This window comes from Psittacula echo, assembly GCF_963264785.1.
Source record: "Psittacula echo genome assembly, chromosome: 3".
In the NCBI taxonomy this organism is placed as follows: domain Eukaryota; kingdom Metazoa; phylum Chordata; class Aves; order Psittaciformes; family Psittacidae; genus Psittacula; species Psittacula echo.
In genome coordinates this window covers 112053557-112076132 of record NC_137736.1, presented here as the reverse complement: position 1 = coordinate 112076132, position 22576 = coordinate 112053557, and the positions used below count along the sequence as shown (strand labels likewise).

General features: G+C 38.7%; 1 protein-coding gene across 1 annotated transcript in view; it reads right to left on the bottom strand.

Annotated features, from left to right (window-relative positions):
* Positions 1 to 22576, bottom strand: part of GUCY1A2 (guanylate cyclase 1 soluble subunit alpha 2) — a gene marked incomplete at both ends in the record, with an annotated part of 146158 nt that overhangs the window by 62500 nt on the left and 61082 nt on the right. Inside the window, one exon of the mRNA XM_080613839.1 lies at positions 1780 to 2265. Coding sequence (XP_080469965.1) covers positions 1780 to 2265 — 486 coding nt within the window. The remainder of the gene's footprint in view (positions 1 to 1779; positions 2266 to 22576) is intronic.

Sequence of the window (22576 nt, the reverse complement as noted above, 5' to 3'; positions counted from 1 at the left end):
TCTTAACTTTTTGGAGTATTTATTCCTTTTCTGAATGCATAAATCTTACACTACCCATCTCAGCAGCCATTATCTTATTTCATAGGTCAGAACAGTACTTCAATACAGTAACATTTTTCTGTCATCTAAAGCAGCACAAAGCTAGGTGAAAGGCAAAAGGCCACAGCCTAAATGATATAATATTCCTGACCTATGTGTAAATATTCCTTCTTAGTGTTCTCACAGGACTCAACCAACCTTTCTTCCAAACAGGTCATAGAGTTTTCACATACTTTATTTCCTATTCCCATGCAACCATGGTTTTCAACAAAGAATGTCCTGAATGCCTCAAAAAAGATGACTAAAATTATTCATCTGGGAAAATACTAACTACACCCATGTACCGGATACAGCATGTGAAACAGGGTCACCAGATATCACTCTTGACTGTGGGTCAGAAGTTCCTCAAGTCCTGCTCTCACAGCTGGCTTGAGATCAAGTGAAGCAACATCACATCAGTACGAACTGAGATCAAACTTCCAATCTTTTCTGACTATATTACAGACAAAATTTTCAAACAAGGGTTAGTACCTTCCATTGCAGTCCTCTCCCAACATGGCCTTTTGCTTCTGAACATTAGTGAAACAAAACCCTAAGCCCAGGAGCATAAAACTTATATACAGCTAGATCTTTTACTTTGCTCTACTGTTCTACCAACATATATCTACACCATGTTCAGTTCTATCTGTGGCATGTGTTGAAACTTTACAGTTGGAGTTGCTTTTTAAGTGCATAATCAATATTTTTGGGTGTTTTTTGAAGTGTAGTAGAGGCTAAAATTGAAAGATAAACCTTTCCTCTATAGCCTATCAACAAATACTATTTGAAACAGCTTGAAAACTGGTGATTTAGTTTGCAAGCATCAGACAAGAAATGAAGTCAATATATAATTTTACAACTACATTTTTTTCCTTTGGTGTATTCAGTTATAAAAGGAAATTTGCTTTTCTTTTCTATACAAAAATAAAGGTATTCCATATACAAAATATATTCTCTGTAGATTTCACAGGATAATTACACAGATAATATCTTAACTGCATTTATTAAATTCTACCTGCCCACTCTTTTCTCTCAAACACATAATGGACACCAAATCATCTGAAGAGAAGTGAAGGTGATGAGGTTGCTAACGGAACCAACCCTTGCAACATCTGCTTTTCTGAGGGTAGTAAAGGAGCATGGCACTCCAGTGCCATGTCCCACTTGTTCCATTTACTATAAATGGCCATCAGCTGTCTTCTTCAATTTTTCAGTGTAAATTTAAATCTCATAACAATTTCTTTTTAGTGAATGCCCTGCATTTTATAGAAAATTTGAATTCTTTCAGATAAAAGATGCCTACCTAAACACTAAACTATTCAACTTTCAGCTGAAACAGAATGCATTTGAGCACTATACAGGAGCTGCAGCTTGGGCTAGGATAATCACTGAGCACTTCATCATCCTTAGGACATTATGGCTGATGTGTCATCTAAAGGAAACTAGGCTATAATACAGAAGGAATGCCTATAGGAAAATAGGAATATGAGGTATATATGCAGGAACCATGATGACAGCTCAGCATCAAAGTATTTGATTTTCAATGGGTGATTTCAGATTTATTTTTTCCACACAAAACAAAAATGTTGCCTTCATGGTTTTACAGAGAAGGTCTGTGACTCAGAAAGATGGCTACTGGGTTGGGGTTTTTTTTCCCTTATTTTCAGTTAGATTTTGCTAACTTAGGACTTGAGCTATTACCTTGTAGATGTCCAGGAATCCACACTGATGGTCAAACCGCGTGTAGAGTTCATTCAGCATGCTGATGACTTGCATGGGCGTGCACTGCGCACAGATGGCAGTGAAGCCAACAATGTCCGAGAAGAGCATGGTAACATCATCAAACTTCCTGGCCTGAACCTGCTGCCCCTGCCACAGCTGCTGAGCCACTTCTTCAGGGAAAATAGAAATGAGGAGATCTACTGTTTTCTTCTTTTCCTCTTCCAGGGCTTGGTGTGTGCATTCTAGCGTTGCTTTCAGCTTATCCATTCGTTTTTTCAAGCCATCCTGGGCTTTTGCTTGCTCCCCAACCAATATGACATCACGAGTAGCATCATGGATAGGTATGTCCGAAAGATGGAGGCCTCGGCCCATCAGTTCATCCAGCTTGTCCACACAGGGGGAGCCCAGAAACAAAATTGAATTTGATTCTGGCACATGAATCATTTGTCCTTTAATTTCCATCACCTGAAAATCAAAAACAGAGATTAGAAAAGGAAAAATTAGCTGATAGAATTGCATCTCCATTCCACTTTTCCCATCCTTCATCTTCAGCTAAAATTATAAATGTAAATTGTAGCCTTTTATACAGAAGCCTCTTACACTCACATGTTCAAGCTATGGGACTCACACAGTCTACTCACCACGGTGTCAGAAAACAGCCTATACTGTCACAAAAGTATTCTCAGATCAGATGTTGGATTCTATTTCAACCCAGTAAAATAAAGAAGCAATCACAGTAACATATAATTCTCAGAATGGTGTCTAAATAATGCTTCTAAATTTTGCCCCTGGAAAGTAACTAGCCTTAAAAGCAAATTCCAGAGTAGCTCATTCTTTTTAACTTAGCTATAAATTATGAAAAAGCACAAAATTAAAGGTAAATTATAAATATGACCGCAGGTTAGTGAAATGGTGAAATAGCTTCAATTCTTTTTCGACAAAACAACTACTAATTTAAATGTGGCCAAATAGGATAGGACAGAGTGTAATGGCTTTAAACTGAGTGTAGATTTAGATTAAAGGCTAGGAAGAGGCTCTTTACTTCCTCTGTGAGAGTGGTGAGACACTGGAACAGGTTGCCCAGAGAAGCAGTGGCTGCCCCATCCCGGGCAGTGTTCAGGTTGGACGGGACTTGGAGCAACCTGGTCTAATGGAAGGTGTCTCTGCCCATGGCAATGGGGTTGGAACTAGATGATCTTTAAGGTAAGTGTGAATGGCATGGGAAAAGTTTATCAGTTCTCCTTTTTCCTATTTGCTTTCTCATACGTGCAGCAGGGTTGAAGGCTGACATTCTGTTAGAGTCTGCAGACTTCTTGGTGATACAGATTCGTGTCATTTGTATCTGCAGAATAGAAGAAAGAACGGTAGGAAAGGAGTAGCAGGTGCTTCATCATACTGGTTTATAGGTCTTGCGTTTGCCTGTTAAATGGCTTGAGAGCTGTTCAGTGGTTAATACCACTGAAGCCCTGGCTTGTTATCTCTTGCTTCATGATGGCAATCAAGCACAAAATTATCAGACTGAAATAGACAGTCGAAAATCAACTGTAATGATGTATCTGATATTTGGGGCTACATACATTCTGATTTTTATTAATTTGAGTCACACAAAAATAACTGTCAAATACTGCAAATGAATATTTCTCACTTGAATATTGTATTAAAAAAAAACCCCAAACCAAGCCAACAAACAAACAAAAAAAATCAAACCAACCAAACAAAAAAACTAACCAAAAACCATACAAAACCCACGAAGAAACAGAAAACTAAGATGAACATGTTTTGTTTAAGCAGAAGATAATTAAATCAGATAAACTTTGTAAATTCAGCCTGCTGTAGCCTCTGCCATGAAAAATAATCATTGCTAATGTTTTCATTCCAGGACTGCACAAAGATCAGAGCAATACTGTGCTAGGTGATCTAAAAAACCCACAGCCCTTACCCCAAGGATCTCATAGTCAAGCCAAGCACAACACACAAACTTTGTGAATCCAAAAGTAGTGTTAAGCACTGTAATGCCTTAACCTGTACTTTTTCATTCCACACAATCCACTGAAGTAAAAAGGTCTCCTGCAGTCACCCTTTCTTTCATCATGTAGGCATTCCCTCACTCTCACAATGATTCACTTTATCATTTAATCCTCCTTCCATCTATAATCCTTCCAAGCAAAATAAGAAAACCTCAATCAGAGAATCCAGAAGTGTCTGTAATAATGATATGATTTAAGCATCCAGAGGTCTGGAAGCTCCTGCTGAGCTGACAACCACCCCTACATGGTTTCTTCCATGTTTGGGGGAGATGCTGGGAAGTTCCTGTTTCCATTAGGGGTTTTTTACATCAGATACTAGGCTATCATTGCAGATCCTACTGTCAATGAGGGGACTTAGCTTATCCTGTCCCCATGCCCCTCTGCCTCTAGACACCACTCCACTAGCAACTCAACAAATGTAACTTCAGATGTCAGCCTGGGAACACAGCAAATGAAAGTCAATGAAAGCAACGAAAATTGTCAATCTTCCTAATTTATGTTTCTGTACACATACTAATATATAAATTTCTAAGCCTTATTTCCTCAGCTCACTTTTGGGAGAACCATCTCCATAAGAACTCTGGTCAGCTACCTAAATGGGCAGTTTTAATGCTCCAAGACTAATTGTTTTTTTAATTTTCAGTACTGTCCTGGGTTCAGCAGTAGCAGTCAGTTTTTCTCCTTCTTAGTAGCTGTTGCAGCACTGTGTTTTTGACTTTCAGCCTGGGAACAAAGCTGGTAACACTGATGTTTAGACTGACCAAGGACTTTGTGAGTCTCATGCTCTGCCAGGGAGGAGGAGAAGCTGGGAGGAAGCAGGGACAGGACACCTGACCCAAACTAGCCAAAGAGGTATTCCATACCACAGCACGTCATGCCCAGGATGTAGAATTGAGAGTGCCCGGAAGGGCTGGATCACTGCGGGGTGGGGGTGAGGTACCGGTTGGTGAGCGGTTGTATTCTCTTCCTTGTTATTTCCTTTATCATTATTATTATTGGTGGTAGCAGTAGTGATTTGTGTTATACCTTAGTTATTAAACTGTTCTTATCTCAACCCATGGGAGTTGCATTCTTTCGATTCTCCCCCCCGTCCCTCCAGGAGCGGAGGGAAGAAAGGTGGGGGGGGAAGTGGACTTCGTGGTTCTGATTTACGGCCTGGGCTTAAACCACGACAAGTACGTAAGGGCAACAGGTGCTTTCTTCATGCATGCAGCCTCAAAATTTCAAAGGCCACATAAGAGATTGTTTTAACTCTGAAATACAAACTGCCAAATGTGGAATACATTCTCTTCTTATTTTGTTCCTCTTTCCCAGTTTTTCTGTTCCTAGAACCTCACTGCTGTGCAAAGTAAATGTATCTAATATTATCACTTCTCTCTTCCACCTGTAGGTGAAAATAGGGTGTCAGCTCAGGAGGAGAGAGTGTGACCACAGACCCTCCCTGAGTCAGCCTGACCTGGGGGGCACGCTGCTTGTCAGGAAGGCATGACACCTGGCTCGGAGCTGTGTTTCTTCCGTTAACCTGCTGTGAGACTAGAAGGAAATTAATGCATCCCTCTGTGCTCCTGCTTTGCCTTTGGCAATTTGAGGTGTTAAAACTCTTTTATGCGATCTCTGTCCATGTGAATATATTGTGCCAGACCTCCCCGGGTGGATTCTTCTCAGGAAGCACTGATTGAGTGAATAACGTATTAAAGAGGCACTCTGGAGTCCTCCACTCTGCTTCAGGCAAATTATCATCTCTGTGTGCTTATCTGGCCTTTCAACACAGCAGGAACAACAATATTGACCACCCTACAACACACGTTGAGACTTCTTTTTTTTTTATTTTATTTTTTTTTCAATGATATTCTTCCTAGGCAACTCCTTAATTTCCTAAAGTGTCAAAGGTTCAGTATTATTTTGGCTTTATCTGCTGAATATTATTATTTCCTCTGCTCAACAGGAATTGTCGCTGCACCCTATCACTCCTTTCACATTACTTTAGTGATTCTGATGTCCTGCTCAGTCTTGATGACTGAGGAGTGTTTTAGAAAATGGCTTAACAGCCTTTTCAAGTTGCCAAATCAGGAAAATGGACAGCAGAAGCAAAGTTGCCTCAGGTTTCCTGGGGAGACAATAGAAGAGAAAAGCTAAGATTGCATAACTCTTCTCAGTTTTTGGAAAGCCCTCTCCAAAGAAGTTTCTGAGATTATTTGGATTCTTTCTAGAGAACTTCGTTCTGCAACTTGGATCCAGCATAACCTCCATCCATTTCTTTGGACTCTTCCCTCTTGGATCTTTCTCTGTATCTTAAAGTATAACTAAATGGAACAGGACATCAGATTTGCCTGAAGCTTGCCATAGCAAGTCACACTTCTGGGTACTTTCACAGAGCTTGACTGCTTTTACACATGGAAAATAAGCATACATGCAATCCAGATTATATAATCTATCTTTCTTATAAGCAGGGAAAGATCAAAACCAGTTGTATTTCATTGCTGCTACATTCATTACTTTCTTCTTTCTTTAATTATATTTTCACCAAATAAAATAATTCCCATGTTTTCAGAGGACGTTTTCCTCATTTACAATGGTATAAGAGAACATTTTGAAATGAGCAATTACACATCCTAATTTATGGATTATGTGTCTGTGAAATGATGGTGCAGCCTGAATTGCTCTAGGATAAAAAACAAAAGACATACCATGGAATTTTACTTTCACTGCAAACCCACTGCAAAGAAAAGGGAGCAACCAGAAGGGGCCCTGCTTCTTAGGAGCTCTTTCAACTTCTCTCCCCAGAGACCCACCAAGGAATACTGACATCCTCTGTTGTTGCTGTTTAAGAACATGAGAGAGTCTCCTACTGTGCTGTACAACAACAGCTACTTCATTAGGTACACAATATCCATCGCTCTGCATGCTCTGGATGGAAGCCATCCTAGGATTAAGCATGGATCAAAAGCTTATGAATCAAATGCCAACTCCACTGTCTAGTCTAAGGAAAAGCAGGGGCAAAAGCCTCATTTGTTGAGCTGATGGAAGACAACGCTTCTCTGTACAAATATAGGTTTATAAAAATCATAACAAAACAGCAGCTTCCATTGCACCTATGCTTTATTGAAAAATCTGAGAGAAATATATATCATGTCCACAAAAATTAAAAAATATATTTTCAATCAATGCCTGCTGCAACTGAATAAACTAGTCATCGTTCGCTCAACAAAACTCAGGATGCGCTCAGGTTCTTGCAAAATTATAACTCAGAGCATCTGCTTCCAAGTTTGGATTTCCAGCTCAATGCATTGTCAAAACACTATTAAACACAGTGGCAAAGTGACTGTTACAAATTTCTGGTTATTTATAGAAAACTCTGGGGTGTTACATAATATGCAACAGTCTCCAGACCAAAGAGACAAAATTTAACATTTTCTGTATGTCACATACTTCATGAGTATAGAATGTCAGCATGAATATTGCAGGGAACCCACCAGGAATATTTTCATATTCTATAACGTGAAATAGGGAAAAATATAATGACAGAATCATTAAAATACTTTGGTTTTAAACTTGGACCTCCAACATGATTTCTAGATATCAAAAGAGTTAAGAGTGTGGCGCATTAAAAGCAAACAAAATAAGGTTAGATAGGACCTTCTCCACATGAAGCATAGGTATGCATGTCAAATCAAAGCATGCAGCCATCTGTAAGTAAATGTGAATGGGGAAGAAGCAAAGGACATGGCTCCATCCTTTGCACATTAGTCTGTCAAAGCAACTAGACAAACAAAAGGAGACGGTGGTTACACCTGAAAAGACGATGATGATTTATAATTTCTATTTCATTGTTTCAAGACACAGAAATTGCTTTTAAGATGGTACTCCAGACTCCTCCTTGTTAAGTCCAAGATAAGTCCTGAAGCATAAAAATCATGGGGAAAACAATTTCTTGGAAGGAACCCCTGTCTTCAAAGGTAGCAAAGAGCCATAACTCAACCCTATGTGTGCCTGAGTCATCTCCCTCATAGATGCTCCAAAGCAGAGGAGTGTATTAACTCAACATGGCAGATGGGCCATGTACCTCTATCCATGGCATAGAGGTACAGAAGATAGTTGCTAAACAAGAGGAAGAAACTCACTAGTGTTCCCAAGATCATTTCAAAGTCCCTTTTAACATCAATACACTGAGATTACATTGGATTTTTTTTTCCATTAATAATAACCTTCATATACTTAAAAATGATCTGTGAGGGTCCTGAAGGCACTATTGGCCTGACTGTCCCTGCCCAGCCCCACAGGGCTCCCTGCACCCTGCCCATGGCCCAGGACCCCATGTCAGCCCCTGGCTCAGCAATACTGGTGTGGGACTGATGTCCGGCTCTCGCAACTGTCCGGGCGATGCTCTTAGTCACATGGTTTGGTTTTGGGTAGTGCTGTGAGGACTAGGGAGTTGGACTCAATGTTCCTTATGGGTCCCTTTCAACTCAAGATATTCTGTGGTTCTCTGTTTTTCCTTTCACTGCAAAACCTATTTAATCCCTTAAGACTGCTTTAAGGTCCCACGCATTTATATTAGTGTGGTAGATTTTTAGGTATTGATAATACAGTTCTCTGATGCTTTATTAAAAGCCAGGATACCCTATGCAGATGTACAGCTACTCCAGCAACACCGAGTTACAAATTTACAGCATCAGGGTTTAAAAAAACCTATAGAGGCCTCATGCAACTTCTCTGTGAGATTTGTATTCTTGACAGAAGTTTAAAATGGACTGCTCTGAGAAGCTGCAGATTCTGGGGACATTCCAGCTTACGGGATATTTCACCATTCTGTCACATAACGTTCATTCAGTCAAGAGTCTTATTTTAAAAACTCCTGAAAACCAGAAGCCAGTTGCTGCTGCGTGACAGGAGCTGTCAGAATGGTGGTAGCAATAAACATGCTCCAAAAGGGAGGTCCCCAAGCCACACAGTTGTATCAATTTTCATTTCAACCAAAGCAAAACGCAAAATGAAAGCAAAACGCAAAATGTAGTCAAAACCACAGTTTGATCACAACAAATCAAAGTGTAAGGGAAACTTTCCATATTTAATATTCTTTCTGGTTTTATGAACAAATGGAAGAGAATTACATTACATTTACAGGGAATGTATGTTTAACACTGCTTATTTTAAGTCTTTCCTGGGAAAAAGAAATCGATTATTTTTGTTGCATTTTTATTTCCATTTTTAAAAAGGAATAGGGAACGAAAAACAAGAATGTAACATGTGAGAAAGTCAGTAAAGCTTTCTGAAAAGTCAGTTCTCCACTTCAAGCAAATCTCCATTAGCCTGACAAGGCAGCGAGACGGAAGGTGACACAACGCGCATTCAGATTGCCAACTTCACAGAGGTAAAAATCATGCTTGTTAATTGTTAGCAATTAAGTTACCTGAAATAATTATGCCAAAATAATCATGCCAAAATAATAGGTATAGTCCCTGAAAAAAAAACACTTTTCATGTCTCTTTCTGCACCTGCTTATATTTTAGGAACATTCATATGCATTATCATTTATAATATCACTTATAACAGTTATTCCTTGGCTTCCAAAGGTTTCTTCTGTGCACAACTGTTATACTGTACTTAGTCAAAAGAAAATCCTGTAAATCCTCTAACAAAGTTATGAGCCTCAAAGCAACACATTTTGCTTTTGGTTGGGCGGGAGCACAGGGAAGAAAGAATCTATGAAAAAATGAAACCATGGTTTCAGCTCTTGATTCCTGGACAGAATGTGAAGAACCCACAGCTCCTGACCAGAAGCAGATTCAAGGGTCTGTACCACAGCCCAGCCACTAGCTAGATGGATGTTCGTGGGGATAAGCTCAACACAAGTAATGATGAGTTTCTGGCTCACCACTGGCTTTACTGATGCCCAGGTTGGTCCCTACACAGCCTGGGCACGGCCTTTACAGAGACAGCTCTGAACATGTCAAACTACAAGCAGAAAATTCCACTTCTGAACAGAAAATAAAGTACTGTCATTCAGTACTTTTGTCTGCCCAAATGTCGCTTTGAAACTGTGTCCCTGGTTTTGGGGAATTATCTTACAAAACAGAACAATGACCAGCATCCAAAGTAAGGTAATGCTCAGCTTATTCCACTAGACCAAATTTTACAAAAAGTCAAAGCATCTGCATGGAAATCTTTTTATGGTATGTCTTATTTGAATTAGTAAGAATAATTTAAGATTGCCTTTAAGTTATGACGTTTTGTTGTTTAAAAAACCCACGTAATTTTATTTTTACTTTTTGTTTACATCACTCAAACCCAGTATCAGAGATTTTTCTGTTAATTTGAATAATTTAACAGAAAAAAAAAGAACAATTGAGTTATGCAACAGCAGTAGCAGCTGATTGAAAGACACTAAAGGATGGGCTCAGTCCTTCTTATAGCTGCAAATTCATCCTGTTCCATTTTTGGGGGGTTGGGATTTTTTAGTGCATCTGTGTGAAATCATGCCAGGGCAAAAGAAATACTCAGGTCTGAAACTTCTCCAGAGACACTACCCTGAACTTGGCACTTTTTTCCTTTATGTTGTGTAACCACACCAAATCACAGTTTTGCTTTTCTACTGAGCTTGTACTGCATCATTGTCAACTGAACACTCAGGATCATGACACAAGTGAAATTATCAAGACTATCTATCTGGTTAAAAACAGATAGATCAAACCTCTAGTTATCTTATGCCTGAAAAAACCTGTATCATTGACTAATATAATTTGTTCATTTGTTAAAGACATTGTTAAGGATATTTTTATTTATTTCTATCAATGTCAACCAAGCAAGATTACAGAGGAATGTGCCAGTACACAGAAGACTCCCGTTTTCCACAGCAGTGTTACTTTTTGGATTAGTTCCTACTTTCCTCACCGCAAGATTTGTGTAGATCTTACACCTAGTCCTTCCACTAGCAGTATTCAGCTCCTAGCAAAAGCTTGAACACAGTCTGTCTCAGCTGCCCAAGATGACCTGCTAGCAGAAAGTACTCTGTCGTTCTGTGATATTTATTCCTAAATATTTTTCTTTCTCAGATCCAGGTTAGTTTGTTTCTTTGTGGAAATTGCTTTTATCAAAAGGTAACAAAATGGTTAACTGAGAGTACGTTTATTCATGAGAACAGCAGGCAAAGAGCAGCAGCAGAAGCTTTCCCCTTTGATCTATGCAGAACAGATATATACAGCAGTCATTAGGAAATGTGCCATTTCATCACCAACCTAGATATCTTAAAATTCCTGCGATTAAAAGATCTCTTAGCCCATGCACTAACTAGCTTGAAGACATTTTTCTCCTTTAGGACTTACAGGCTCGAACTCTCATCTTAAGTATATAAACTGCTCGAAATTCCTGCCAGCACCACAGCAAGGAAACTAATTAGATGTGGAGTCCTTTGTTGGTATTTTTACTTTGTTTTTCTGTTTATTACCTCATATATCAAGTACTTTTGCAGCTTTGATAAAAGACTATCATTAGAATTTGATATTGAAATTAATCAATCCTGATCTCTTGGTGCAGTGTAAATTTTCAGAACATTGGGAGAAGAAATTTCTTTTCCTAGTCCAATCATTCTTAAGTTAGATATAATTAGAAAGAGTCATACTACCTCTCACCGAAGTAATTGTAAAGATATTCAGCTGGTATTAGTGGGAACTTTACCAGGCCTTTAAAATTAAATTTCCTGTATTTTTGTTTAAAAGGTTTAATTTCTTTCAGCATGCTCAACACAATACCTTACAGCACTAAGAGACCTTCCATCCATAACTTTCTATTTGCTACCATATTTGACATGTACAAGTCTTCAGCTGGAGTCTCTTACAGGCCATGTTGAACATCTGAATTTGGGAAGAATGCATTGGCCTGGTTTAGTAGTTAAGATTGTCATTTTTAACAAATTGCACAATGTATATATTTTACAACCTATAAGAAATGAAAAGAAAAAAATCGTTAAAATGCCTTTAACTTAATTATAAACAGAACATATAAGAGTGTGAGAGGGAACAGCCATGTGTAGTGAATATTCACATTTCTGAGTGCATTAAAATACCTGTTTAGCTTCCATTTTCTTCACTGCAACTAATTACTTTCTCCTTGAAATGATAACAAAGGAAATTAGAAGAATAAGATGGAAGGAGGTATTCTGAAACCACAATATGGTCTCTGTTGTCTTGATCATTCTAGCACAGATTAAAGACAACATTTAAAACAAGTGGCTTCAGTGACTCAGGTTGCAAGATAGAAATATGAAGTGGTCTCCAAGATCTTTGCTGCTCAGCATTGCTGCCTATGGTCTACCAAAGCCTGGAGGGAAATGGGGAAAGTGAGTGTGGATGAGAACAGGAGGCCCAGCTGCTATGGCAAAGAAAGACATGGGAAGTAGTCAGTCTAAAACTGATTAGAACTGCTATCTTAGGAAGCTGCCCACTCAGCTTGCAGATTTCTGTCCTTGGATACCTTAGTGGAGGTTTGCACAACTCCTCTGTACTTGCTGTGGGCAGGCAGACCACGAGCCAGCCCTGCCCCAGAAATCACAGGACTGCTCTAGCACAGTGCTCTGCTTTGGCTGCAGCACCCTGCAGAGGAGCAGACAATATTTGCTCAGGCACAGCATGATGCTAACACAGCTACCTTGCTTTTGGATCAGGGCCAGCTTATCCACGACAGGCTGAGAGACGTAGTGGAGCTAATGAAATGCTGTCTGTACACACACGAGCAGGACCAGCTTCATCCAATTTATGCAGACTGACCTGCAGCTAATTTGGAGCTGTGAATTCCCACTTGATGGCTTCCCAGTTTTCAGCATTTTTGAGTATTAAAGCATTTAAGACTAAAATTCTGGTTTCAAAAATCAGTTTTAAGAAAAAGATCTGGATTCCTTTCAAAATGTCATGCTTTTTCTGTTCCTTTTGGAAGAGCCAGAAGCACTTTCCTTCCCATTCATGACTGCTGAGTTCCCTATACTATTAACTGGGAAGTTTTGCAACAGTTCCTAGGGCATTTTGTTGTAAATATACAAAAACAAGGAAAAACAAAACACAGAAAAAACCAAACCCAAAACCATTATAAGATGATCCTTCTAAGTTTGTGAAAAAATCAGAAAGGAATTCCTTCAGGAACTAAAGTCCTTCTGCTGCTGCCAACAGCAGGGCACTGATTGCTGTTCCACATTCACAGCCTCATTCCATATCACATCTCAACAAAGGTGACTAAACTCAAGTAACAGTCCTCTGTGCTGTCTGATCAAAATACAAAGCTGTGTGCTGTATTTGCAAAGGCAGTAGTTACACAGCACGGATTAGACAGGAAGGGTCTTAGACAAAAGTTTTCCAGAGACACCAGGCTGCTGCTGAGCCTCCCGCTCATTACGTTTGAAACTGACACCTCATCTGTATTGGGTTTGTGTGGTGAGGTTTTGGTAGCAGGGGGCTGCAGTAGTGGCTTCTGTGAGAAGCTGCTAGAAGCTCCCCTATGTACAACAAAGCCCATGCCACCCGGCTCCCAGAGGGACCCACTGCTGGCCAGGGATGAGCCCATAGGGATGGTGGTAGCGCCTCTGGATAATGTAGTCAGGAAGGGTGGGTAAAAAGCTGTGCAACAGCAACTGCAGCTGAAGGAGTGAGAATATGTGAGAGCAACAACTCTGCTGTAAAGAAGGAGGGGAAGAGTTGCTCCTGGCACCGGAGGCAGAGATTCATCTCCTGACAGCCCATGGTGCAGACCATGGTGAGGCAGGCTGCTCACAGCGGAGAAAATTCCACCTGCAGCCCTTGGAGGACTCACTCTCTGCTGTAGCCTGAAGGAGACTGTGACCCTGTGGGAAGCCCGTGCTGGAGCAGGCTCATGGCAGGACCTGTGACTGCATGGAGAGGGGAGCCCACACTGGAGCAGATTTGTTGGCAGGACTTGTGACCCTGGCTTATGGGCCTAGCAATACACAGTGTTGTATTCAGTTATTTTGCACCAATTCCAGACATTGCTAGATTTTTGTCTAGAAATGGCGTCCTCCAGAATCTAATATTTCATAATCTTTTAATAAAGTATTAAGAGTATATAGAGCCCTTTAAAGAATATTAAATGTTATTGTGTTATCAAGGTGATGAATCTATGAAATAAAATTCTAACCCTCAAAACTGCAGTGGTTGGTTTGCTGGGAGTACAGAATATAGGACCTCAGCTTCTCATGTGTGTTCATATGATCTATTTGTAACACTAAAATAAGTAAAAATAAGCCACTTCTCCCAAATAACCTGTTCTTGCACAATATTCTGTCAGAAGAATAATCACCCCCAAAAAAGGACAGTAAAATTTAGCAGTTATTAATCACACTTCAATAGTCTTTAATTTAAATCAATGAGATTATTCACAGATCAGTTGATTTCTTTAAAAGAAGAAACTATTCTTGTATTCACTGAGGAAATGAAAGAAAACTAAGATGATTATCCAGCTTCAGGTAAGAGGAAATGGCACAGAAAAGCAGACTGCTGACTGCTATTTCTATGTTAAGACACAGAAGTTTTCCAACTGCATTAAAAATGCATGGCTCTCTGGGATGGATGCTGCTGAGCCGTAGAAATGGAAAGGCCTGATCTGAAGTTGTATGAAGTTAATGGGGAGGCTGTTTCTGACAGCAGTACACTCCAAGAGTTAGGGTCACAAAAAAATACCTTCTCTTTCAAATGATCAGAATACATGCATCTTTTATTGGAGGAAACAAAAGATTCTAGGTTATACCTACCAACATATACTACAAGTATATCTTTTGTTAGTTTATTATAATAAATGGAAACAGTCTGGCATAAACAATTCTCTGATGACACTTGGTGTTTCTCAGTCATAGCCAAACAGTGTAACTAGCCATTTTCCCCAATTTCTTCCCACACATTTGTGAAAGGAAATAACACCCTTTGCTCAACAGGCAAGAAAATAAGGCATTGTTTACTGAAACTCATTTTGATGTACTTGTGGCTTATGAAAAGATGGAAGAATGAAATCTCTCTCCATTCTGCTTTGGTTTATGGCCCCTCAGTCAATCTAAAACACTTTTGTATTTCACACACAATAACCCAACTGAAATATCTTAAATGACCACAGATTACCAAGGCACTTCAATTATATTTAAATCTCTAGAATAAAAATCCTAACCTGGTGAAATAAATGGCTAAAAAGCCAACTTTACTATATAGAGAACTCCACTGCAGCTTCTTTTCTATGTTATGAAATTATATACTATTTGAACATCGACAAGCGTACATAAAATACATTCACAACACTAAGAAATGCTTGTATTTCACAAAAGCAGCTAGAAACTGAAGTCAACAGAAAAGTTAAATCGAAATTTATTCTGTGAAAGCTTTCCAGAGCACAGCTTCTGTAAACGCAGAGCTGTCTTGCTCACTTCAGATCGTGAGAACCCTAAATTCTGCAGAGCTTGGTCAAGTTTCAGTTTCATGTGTGTGAATCATTGAAGTCAGGAGATTTGTCTCACATTCACACAATAAGAAATTTAAAAACAAAACCTAAAACAACCAAAAACCGAAAACCCCACCCCTCAAAATCCTCTGTATTTTCAGATATATCAATACTATCAGATTGAAGTTAGGTTTACGTTTCAAAGCTCTCTCTTTGTGATACTTGAACCAATGAGAACAGAGCAGCATAAAGGAATTCCAGTCACTCAAGCCAGTAAGTTGGCTTCATCAGGGGTCTAACTGAAATGCCTCTATGCAAATGCACATAGCATGGGGAATAAACAAGCAGAGCTAAAAAATGGGCACACCTGCAGGGCTATGATCTTACTGGCATTACAAAGATGTGGTGAGCTAGCTCCTATGACTGGAATGTTGGTATAGAAGGATGCAGACTCTTCAGGAAGGACGGGCAGACAAAATGGGGGGGAGGGAGGGGTGGGAGGTCACCCTTTATGTGGTTTGGCAATCAGTATCACCTTTACACACTTTCTGATGAGCCAGGCCAAATTCCTAACACAGAAGTAATGATTTTCCTATGCTTATTCATACATCAACCTTGGAATACAAAGAATCACAGAATCACAGAATTGTTTAGGTTGGAAGGGACCTTAAAGACCATCTAGTATTCTTTTTAGAAAGAGGTCATGCTGGCTCTGTGACAGCACTACAATTATAGTACTAAATTTGCTGTATTAGACTAATCCATGGTCCTTCTATTCTCCTGTCCTCTGTCTGCTATTGATCAATACCAGACACCCCAGACTAAGCCACTAGGGCTGCTGATGTATTTTGTGGATGAGGAGAGGTGTTTGGTTTTAGGGGAGAGGGGGGGCAGAGGGAAGGGGGTGCGGAAGTGGTTGGGGTGAGGGGCACTTGGTTTTATTTTCATTTTGTTTCTGTTGTTTTTTTTTATTTTCAGTTTGGCATTTTTTTTCTGAAAGCTACCTTGAGGAAGTCTGAAAAACTTCTGCTTGAGTTGAAGAGGAAGAGATCAGGACTTCAAAATCACCTAGATAGAAACCCAAATACTTCACCATGGAATGCTAATGACAAAGTCACACTGGGAACTCTGAGACAGCAAAACCAGAACTTCTCTCCCAGTTAAGCAGGTTTGCTGTAAAAGGTTTTCAGCCTTGCTTCAATGCAGTTAATTTTTGGTGTTTTGTAATCTGGTTCTGATTTAGACGCTAGTTGCTTTCCTATTCTTATAAAACCAGTTAGAGAACTCTTAGTGGGATTACTGTTGTTAGCCTTTGTTCATCTGTGGGATTACAGGTTTTCTAATGCCTTCTTTGAATCTAGTTTCATCTTCTCGCTTACTGAATTCTCCAAATGATCTGAAGCCAATTTCTAAATAACTCCTCTCTCATTATACTGGTAATCAACAACAATCTGTTGTCTGTATCATCTGGCAAAAACATCTTTAATCTGGAAAGGGAGCTTGCTTTTGTAACACTCTTCAGTCATCACCCTTTTCTCCAGCCTGCTATGATTCTGTTTTCCTTCTTTCATATCATTCACAGTAATCGTAAACACATAATCCTAATGAAATAAGACTAAGGACTAAATATGAGTAGCAATCCTAGTCTATTTACTGTAAGCTCTTGACATTTGATTTTAACATGATCTTCTGTTTTTGTCTTCTTCCTAAACTCTGGCTTTCCTCTTAATTTTGTCTAGTGATTTCAGGAAACATCATGTTCTCATTTTCAGTAGTACAAATTTAAAATTAATGCCCACTGCAGTAAACTAACTTATTCCAAGTGTGCAGCAGTCTAACAGAGAAACACTTGATTTATAGCTGCTTCCACAAATGGACTATGTTAGCTGCCACTAAACTTGATGCATTTTCATTTCTTCATGCAAAACCCAAAAGGAAAAGCTTTTTTTTGCCAAGTTTCAGTTTGATTTTCCTTAATCTTTCTTAATTTTAAGTGTTCCCATAAATGTACATGTATCTCAGAACTCTGACATTTTACAGGATTCTTCAACTTCTTTCTACTTTCAATCATGGAACATGGAAAGTCCTTTAATTTGATGGAACAGAAAATAAAATACACAAGATCTGTGCTTCTGTTTTCATTTACTCCACAAAAAAAGTCTCATCTGCCTCCAGAAAAATTAAATCTTCTAAAAGAAAGGTGGTCACAAGAACTACGATAAAAAAAAAAAATAGAAGAAAAAAATTCTAAAGTGAGAAAATTACCAAATTCTCATAATTAATTGCTTCTGGCCACCAAGATTTGAAATTTTAGAAGAGAAATTAAATTTCATGGATGAAAATTAGGACCTTTCAAATACTTCACATTGAGCATCTGCCATCACACCTGTGCATATTGATTCTCATATCCACATCTTCTAACCTTATAAAAAATAACAGAGACCCACAGTGTTGTGTCCCATTAGTAGACTGAAGCTTCCTCAAAGATATAAGCTTTTTAATGATGGATCTCATTTTGAAATAATGCTACATTATTACAGTAAACTATTCTGGATGTGTATTTCACATTCATATTCTTTGTAGAACCTCATTTCATTAGTGAAATGTTCATAATAAGGTGTATGAAAACAAAGATCAGAAATTAAATTCACTTCATCTTTCCTTTTCAGGTGGAAAGACTGCCTTATTAATTTACAAAGAGAAGACAAAATTAATAAAATGGATTACTATTTCAAAGGAGTGAATAATTTAATGTTTTAACGTATATAACCTGTAACATTATTTGAAGTCAGTAACACTTATTCATTTTCAGCAGCCCTGGGTGTTTTAATCTGTTTGCATGGAAGAGAAGCTGGTTCTACAAAGAGAAGAGCATATATTATCTTTAAAAGAAATGGAAGTAAAAAATTGTTAAATACAATAGAAGCTTCATCTTCGTGTGGCTAGGAGTCCTTTCCTTTCAATACTGGATGATTCAAGACTATATTTAGTTTGTTTTCCTATATTCTAGCGTAATTCCTCCTTTTCTGGAATTTGTGCAATATCAAGTGTAAACAGATACACTACTAAAATGCAGTTTCTGACGCACATGTACAACCACATAACAAATCTAAACTTGGCTTGATCATCTTTTCTTGCCATATCTTTGCGTATCTTCCTAAAGCAGCCTCAGTAATTACTGACATCATGTGCCACAATTATGGACTTTGAATCAAAACAAAAGGCAGCAGATTGCAATAATTTTAGATGGTAATGAATCTAACATTAGATTACCAGAACCCTAATGAGAACGAAGGTGGTTTGAAATGGCATGTTCAAATCAGAATTAAATTTTATATTCCTTTTGTAAAGATGAATAATTTAAACTTCCTGAAAGTGCTATAATCGCTAAATAACAAGGTGCAATGACTCTTGCCTCACAAATAACGTATTTGACAGGAAATACATGCTTAATTTATGTTGCATGAATTCTTAGACCACGTGTATATAAATGGGAAACAGACAGCTAAATACATACATACAGAAATCTGCCAAAATATAAAAGAGGAGCCAAGTACAGTAATCAGTGCCACCTTTAGCTATTTTGCATACCAGAACTTACAAGAACAAAATTATCTTTTCCTGTCTTTTATTATTTGAATATATTCCAGATTTCTACACACAGTATAAGCATGGTCCCTTCTTGTTTGGAAGAACTGCAGCACAAATAAGTATGTCAAGGGTCATATAAAAAATCCATGCCAAGTAAGTTCTTGGCTCTAAAATATAGTAACTCAGATTGCCTGAGAACTCCCAGATTATCACAGCACCCACTCAAATTGTTTTTCCACAAAGTTAAACAATATAAAGGCTCCTTTCAAGATCTCATATTGACACCCCTTCTGTTTAGAAAAGACCTCCTTTCCTCTTTTCTTACAACTATCTAAGCTACTTTTTCAAGCTAAAATCCCAGCCTCAATGCAACTATAAGTATGTGAATTTTGTCAGAATTTTCCTGTCTTTCATCTGTTATCTTCATATTCTTCACTTTAATTATCCACAAGTTGTCTTAGATTCAAATTATGTTTCTAGATTGTCTATCTATAGCACTTTTTGAGTGCTACAAATCACAGAATCACAGAATGGTTGGGGTTGGAAGGGACCTCTGGAGATAATCTAGTTCAAATCCCTGCTAAAGCTGGTTTACCTAGAGCAGGTTGCACATGATCACATCCAGATGGCTCTTTAATATCTCCAAGGAAGGAGATTCCACAACCTCTTTTGGCATCCTGTTCCAGTGCTCAGTCACTCTCAAAGAAAATAAGTTCTTCCTCATATTCAGGTTGAACTTCCAGTTTTTCAGGTAGTGTCCATTGCTCCTTATCCTGTTGCCACGCTCCACTGAAAAGAGTCTGCCCCCATCCTCTTGACACCTGCCCTTACGATATTTGTATGCATTGATAAGATTCCCGCTCAGCTGTCTCTTCTCCAGGCTAAACAAGCACAGCTTTCTCAGCCTTTCCTCTTAAGAGAGATGCTCCAGTCCCCTGGAGCATATATAAACAGCATAATGAACAGCACCTTCTGTGCTTTTTACTTTAGGATCCAACCCTTCAAACAGTTATGATTCTGTCAGCTGTCATGATGTCCAGGACAGTTAAGCAACAAAAAAGAGCAATGGATAGCAATAAATGTCATTTGTTGCTATTTTTAAATTTCAGGATAAAAGATTGAAAACTCCAGCCAAATAAAACCATTTTTTTCTGGGATACTGTACCTTTCATATCTATTAGAGTCTAAGATACATTCCATCTGTTTCCATACAAATACTGAAAAAGAAGTTAATGCTGGGAAATTCTTATTAATAGAGCCAATTATATAGTACATTGCCTCACTAACAAGAAGCATGAATGCAACTGGGATAAATCCTTCTCTCATTTATACTGATCTCTACAAAAACAAGCGCATTGAGTCAATGCAGTTAGACCAGATTTACAGCACTGTGATTGAAAGCAGAACTCTTCACTGTCTTGGATGAGTGAAAGAGGATTTGGCAGGAGAAAAGAAACAATCATGAAGCAAATTCCAACTCCCTTCCTACTAAAAAAGTCTCTTTAACTTCAGTGGAAATAGGATCAAGCCAGTGTTCAAGCTCGATCAAACTGCTCTTTTTATAATCTAGCAATTATTCTCACATTGTCTGGAAAAAAACATCTATTAAAAGATTATAAATGTTCAAAGGAAAATTATAAAATATAATCTCTGCAGCCATTGAAAAGGAACTATTAATTTTCTTGAAGTCTCTTTAAAACAATGACTAATGAAGAAAAAGATCTGCAAATAACAAATACACTTTCTATCAGATGATAATATTGTCAATATTTTTCCTCTTGGCTGAACTCTGAAAGTAAATTTGTACCTAGGAGACATAATAAAGAAAAATGAGAAATTATATCGTTACTGTTAGCCAACTATGTCCAATTTCATACTAGTCTTCATCCAGCAGTGTGTGCCACTTATATTAAAAAAAATGAAGTTAATTTGGCACAGCCGGTAGCATGTCTTTTTCTCACAGGACAATGCTGAAGCCATCAATTCCATTAGCCAGGAGGTTTAAAAATCCAGAGACTGTTGCATTTGGAGTTCAAATTGAATAGCCAAATTAGGGAGTTAAAATGCATGACAACATGGAGAATGTCTTTTAGTAGCCTGACATTTATATTACAGAGTGCAAGAAGGAACTACATTAAAATGTACATTCTGATTTTATTGTAATGTCCCTTAGTTGTTCTGTTGTCACTGATTTACAGAACTGAACCAGGAAGTTGGTTTTCATCAGCACACGTACTCTCTCCACGCTACAAAAAGCATAGCTTGAGAAGTGATCCACAAAATCATTATCTCTGTTACCTCAGTTATTATTGCTGATCAGTCAGACAGAACCACAGGAAAGCTTCAAAGAAAGGATTTGGACATCTAAAACAGCACTTCAGCAGCCTTTTAGCACAAGTCTTCAACTGCAACCAAAAAGGCCTCACACAGCAGTTAGGAACACAGAAGCTTCCTGAGCATCCCCCTGCAGGTTCTAAACACACTATAGGTGCCTGAATACATGCCCCAGAGGTGCTAAAGCTGGGCCCATTAGCAGCCAGCCACTTGCCTGAGATGTAACAGAAGGCAATAAAGCACCAAAGCCCAGACTCTGTCCCTACAGTCTCACAGCGTGAGCGCTCTTCAACTACCTGATGTCATAGACAGCACTGATTCCTCACCCACAGACTCTGCTATCTTAAAAGGTGGCAGAGGCAGTTGCTATGCAGTGTTTTGCACAGTTCTCTAGTTGTAAATACACTTGGGAGAAGAACAGATGTTGGCCCAAGCTCTCACTGGCCCTTGGATATTAAACTGACATGTCTTTGGGAGCAGATTCTATTTTTTAAATCCTACTGAGGCTCCACCTTTACTCTTCCTCCCCTGATTTATGCCTTTGTTTCCAGAAAGATGAGACATTTCTAGTGATTCCCTTGCAGTCTGCGTTTCCTGCTGCTTCACAGCAATGAAGGTCTCATTTTGGACCCCTGTCTGCCGCCTCCTCCTGGGAGCCAAGGCATCTCTCCCAAGTCTGCTCCCAGTCACATTCAAGAAGAGAGGGATTCAGGCCTGAGTTTTTAGTCCTTTTCAGCAGCTCAGAGCAGGTCGGGGCTTTTCATTACCTGCCTGAGTGTGCAGCCAGCCCAGTCCCATGACGGACACTGCAGGATGTGAGGGAACTCACTCTGGATGCTGGCTCTGCTCTCACGTGAGAGTACAACTGAGGAAACATACCACATGTACGGGATACACAACACAACAGAGGGAGATCTGGGTCATTACATGTTCTTGGCAATGATATGCTCTTTTTAAACTCACTAATGAGCTGGTTGTCATTATCCCAGATGTGAGGTAAATAAATAAATGATACCCGTTCCTAGCTGATAGATCTGCTAATTTCTCAAATGAATCAATCTGTAATGACTCCTGAGCATCTCAGTATCTTTTTATATTTGAGTCTCACCTAATTTTAATATTAATTTTTCCAGAGCTAACCAAGACAATTCATCAAACTGGGCTGTTACAACAGGAAAATTAAAACCCCTGGTAATAGTGCTTTTATGGTACATTTAACAAATGTATTTCAGTTTATCTCCTCTGAAAGAAATATGATATTCCCACAGATAATAATAGGTATTCATTATGACCTCTGCTATTCATATGAAGCCTAGATGGCTTCGTGATGGTATTATTGCAAAAATATATTTTTAAAATGTCACCATTATTAGGATATGCTAATGGAAGTGGAAGTGAAG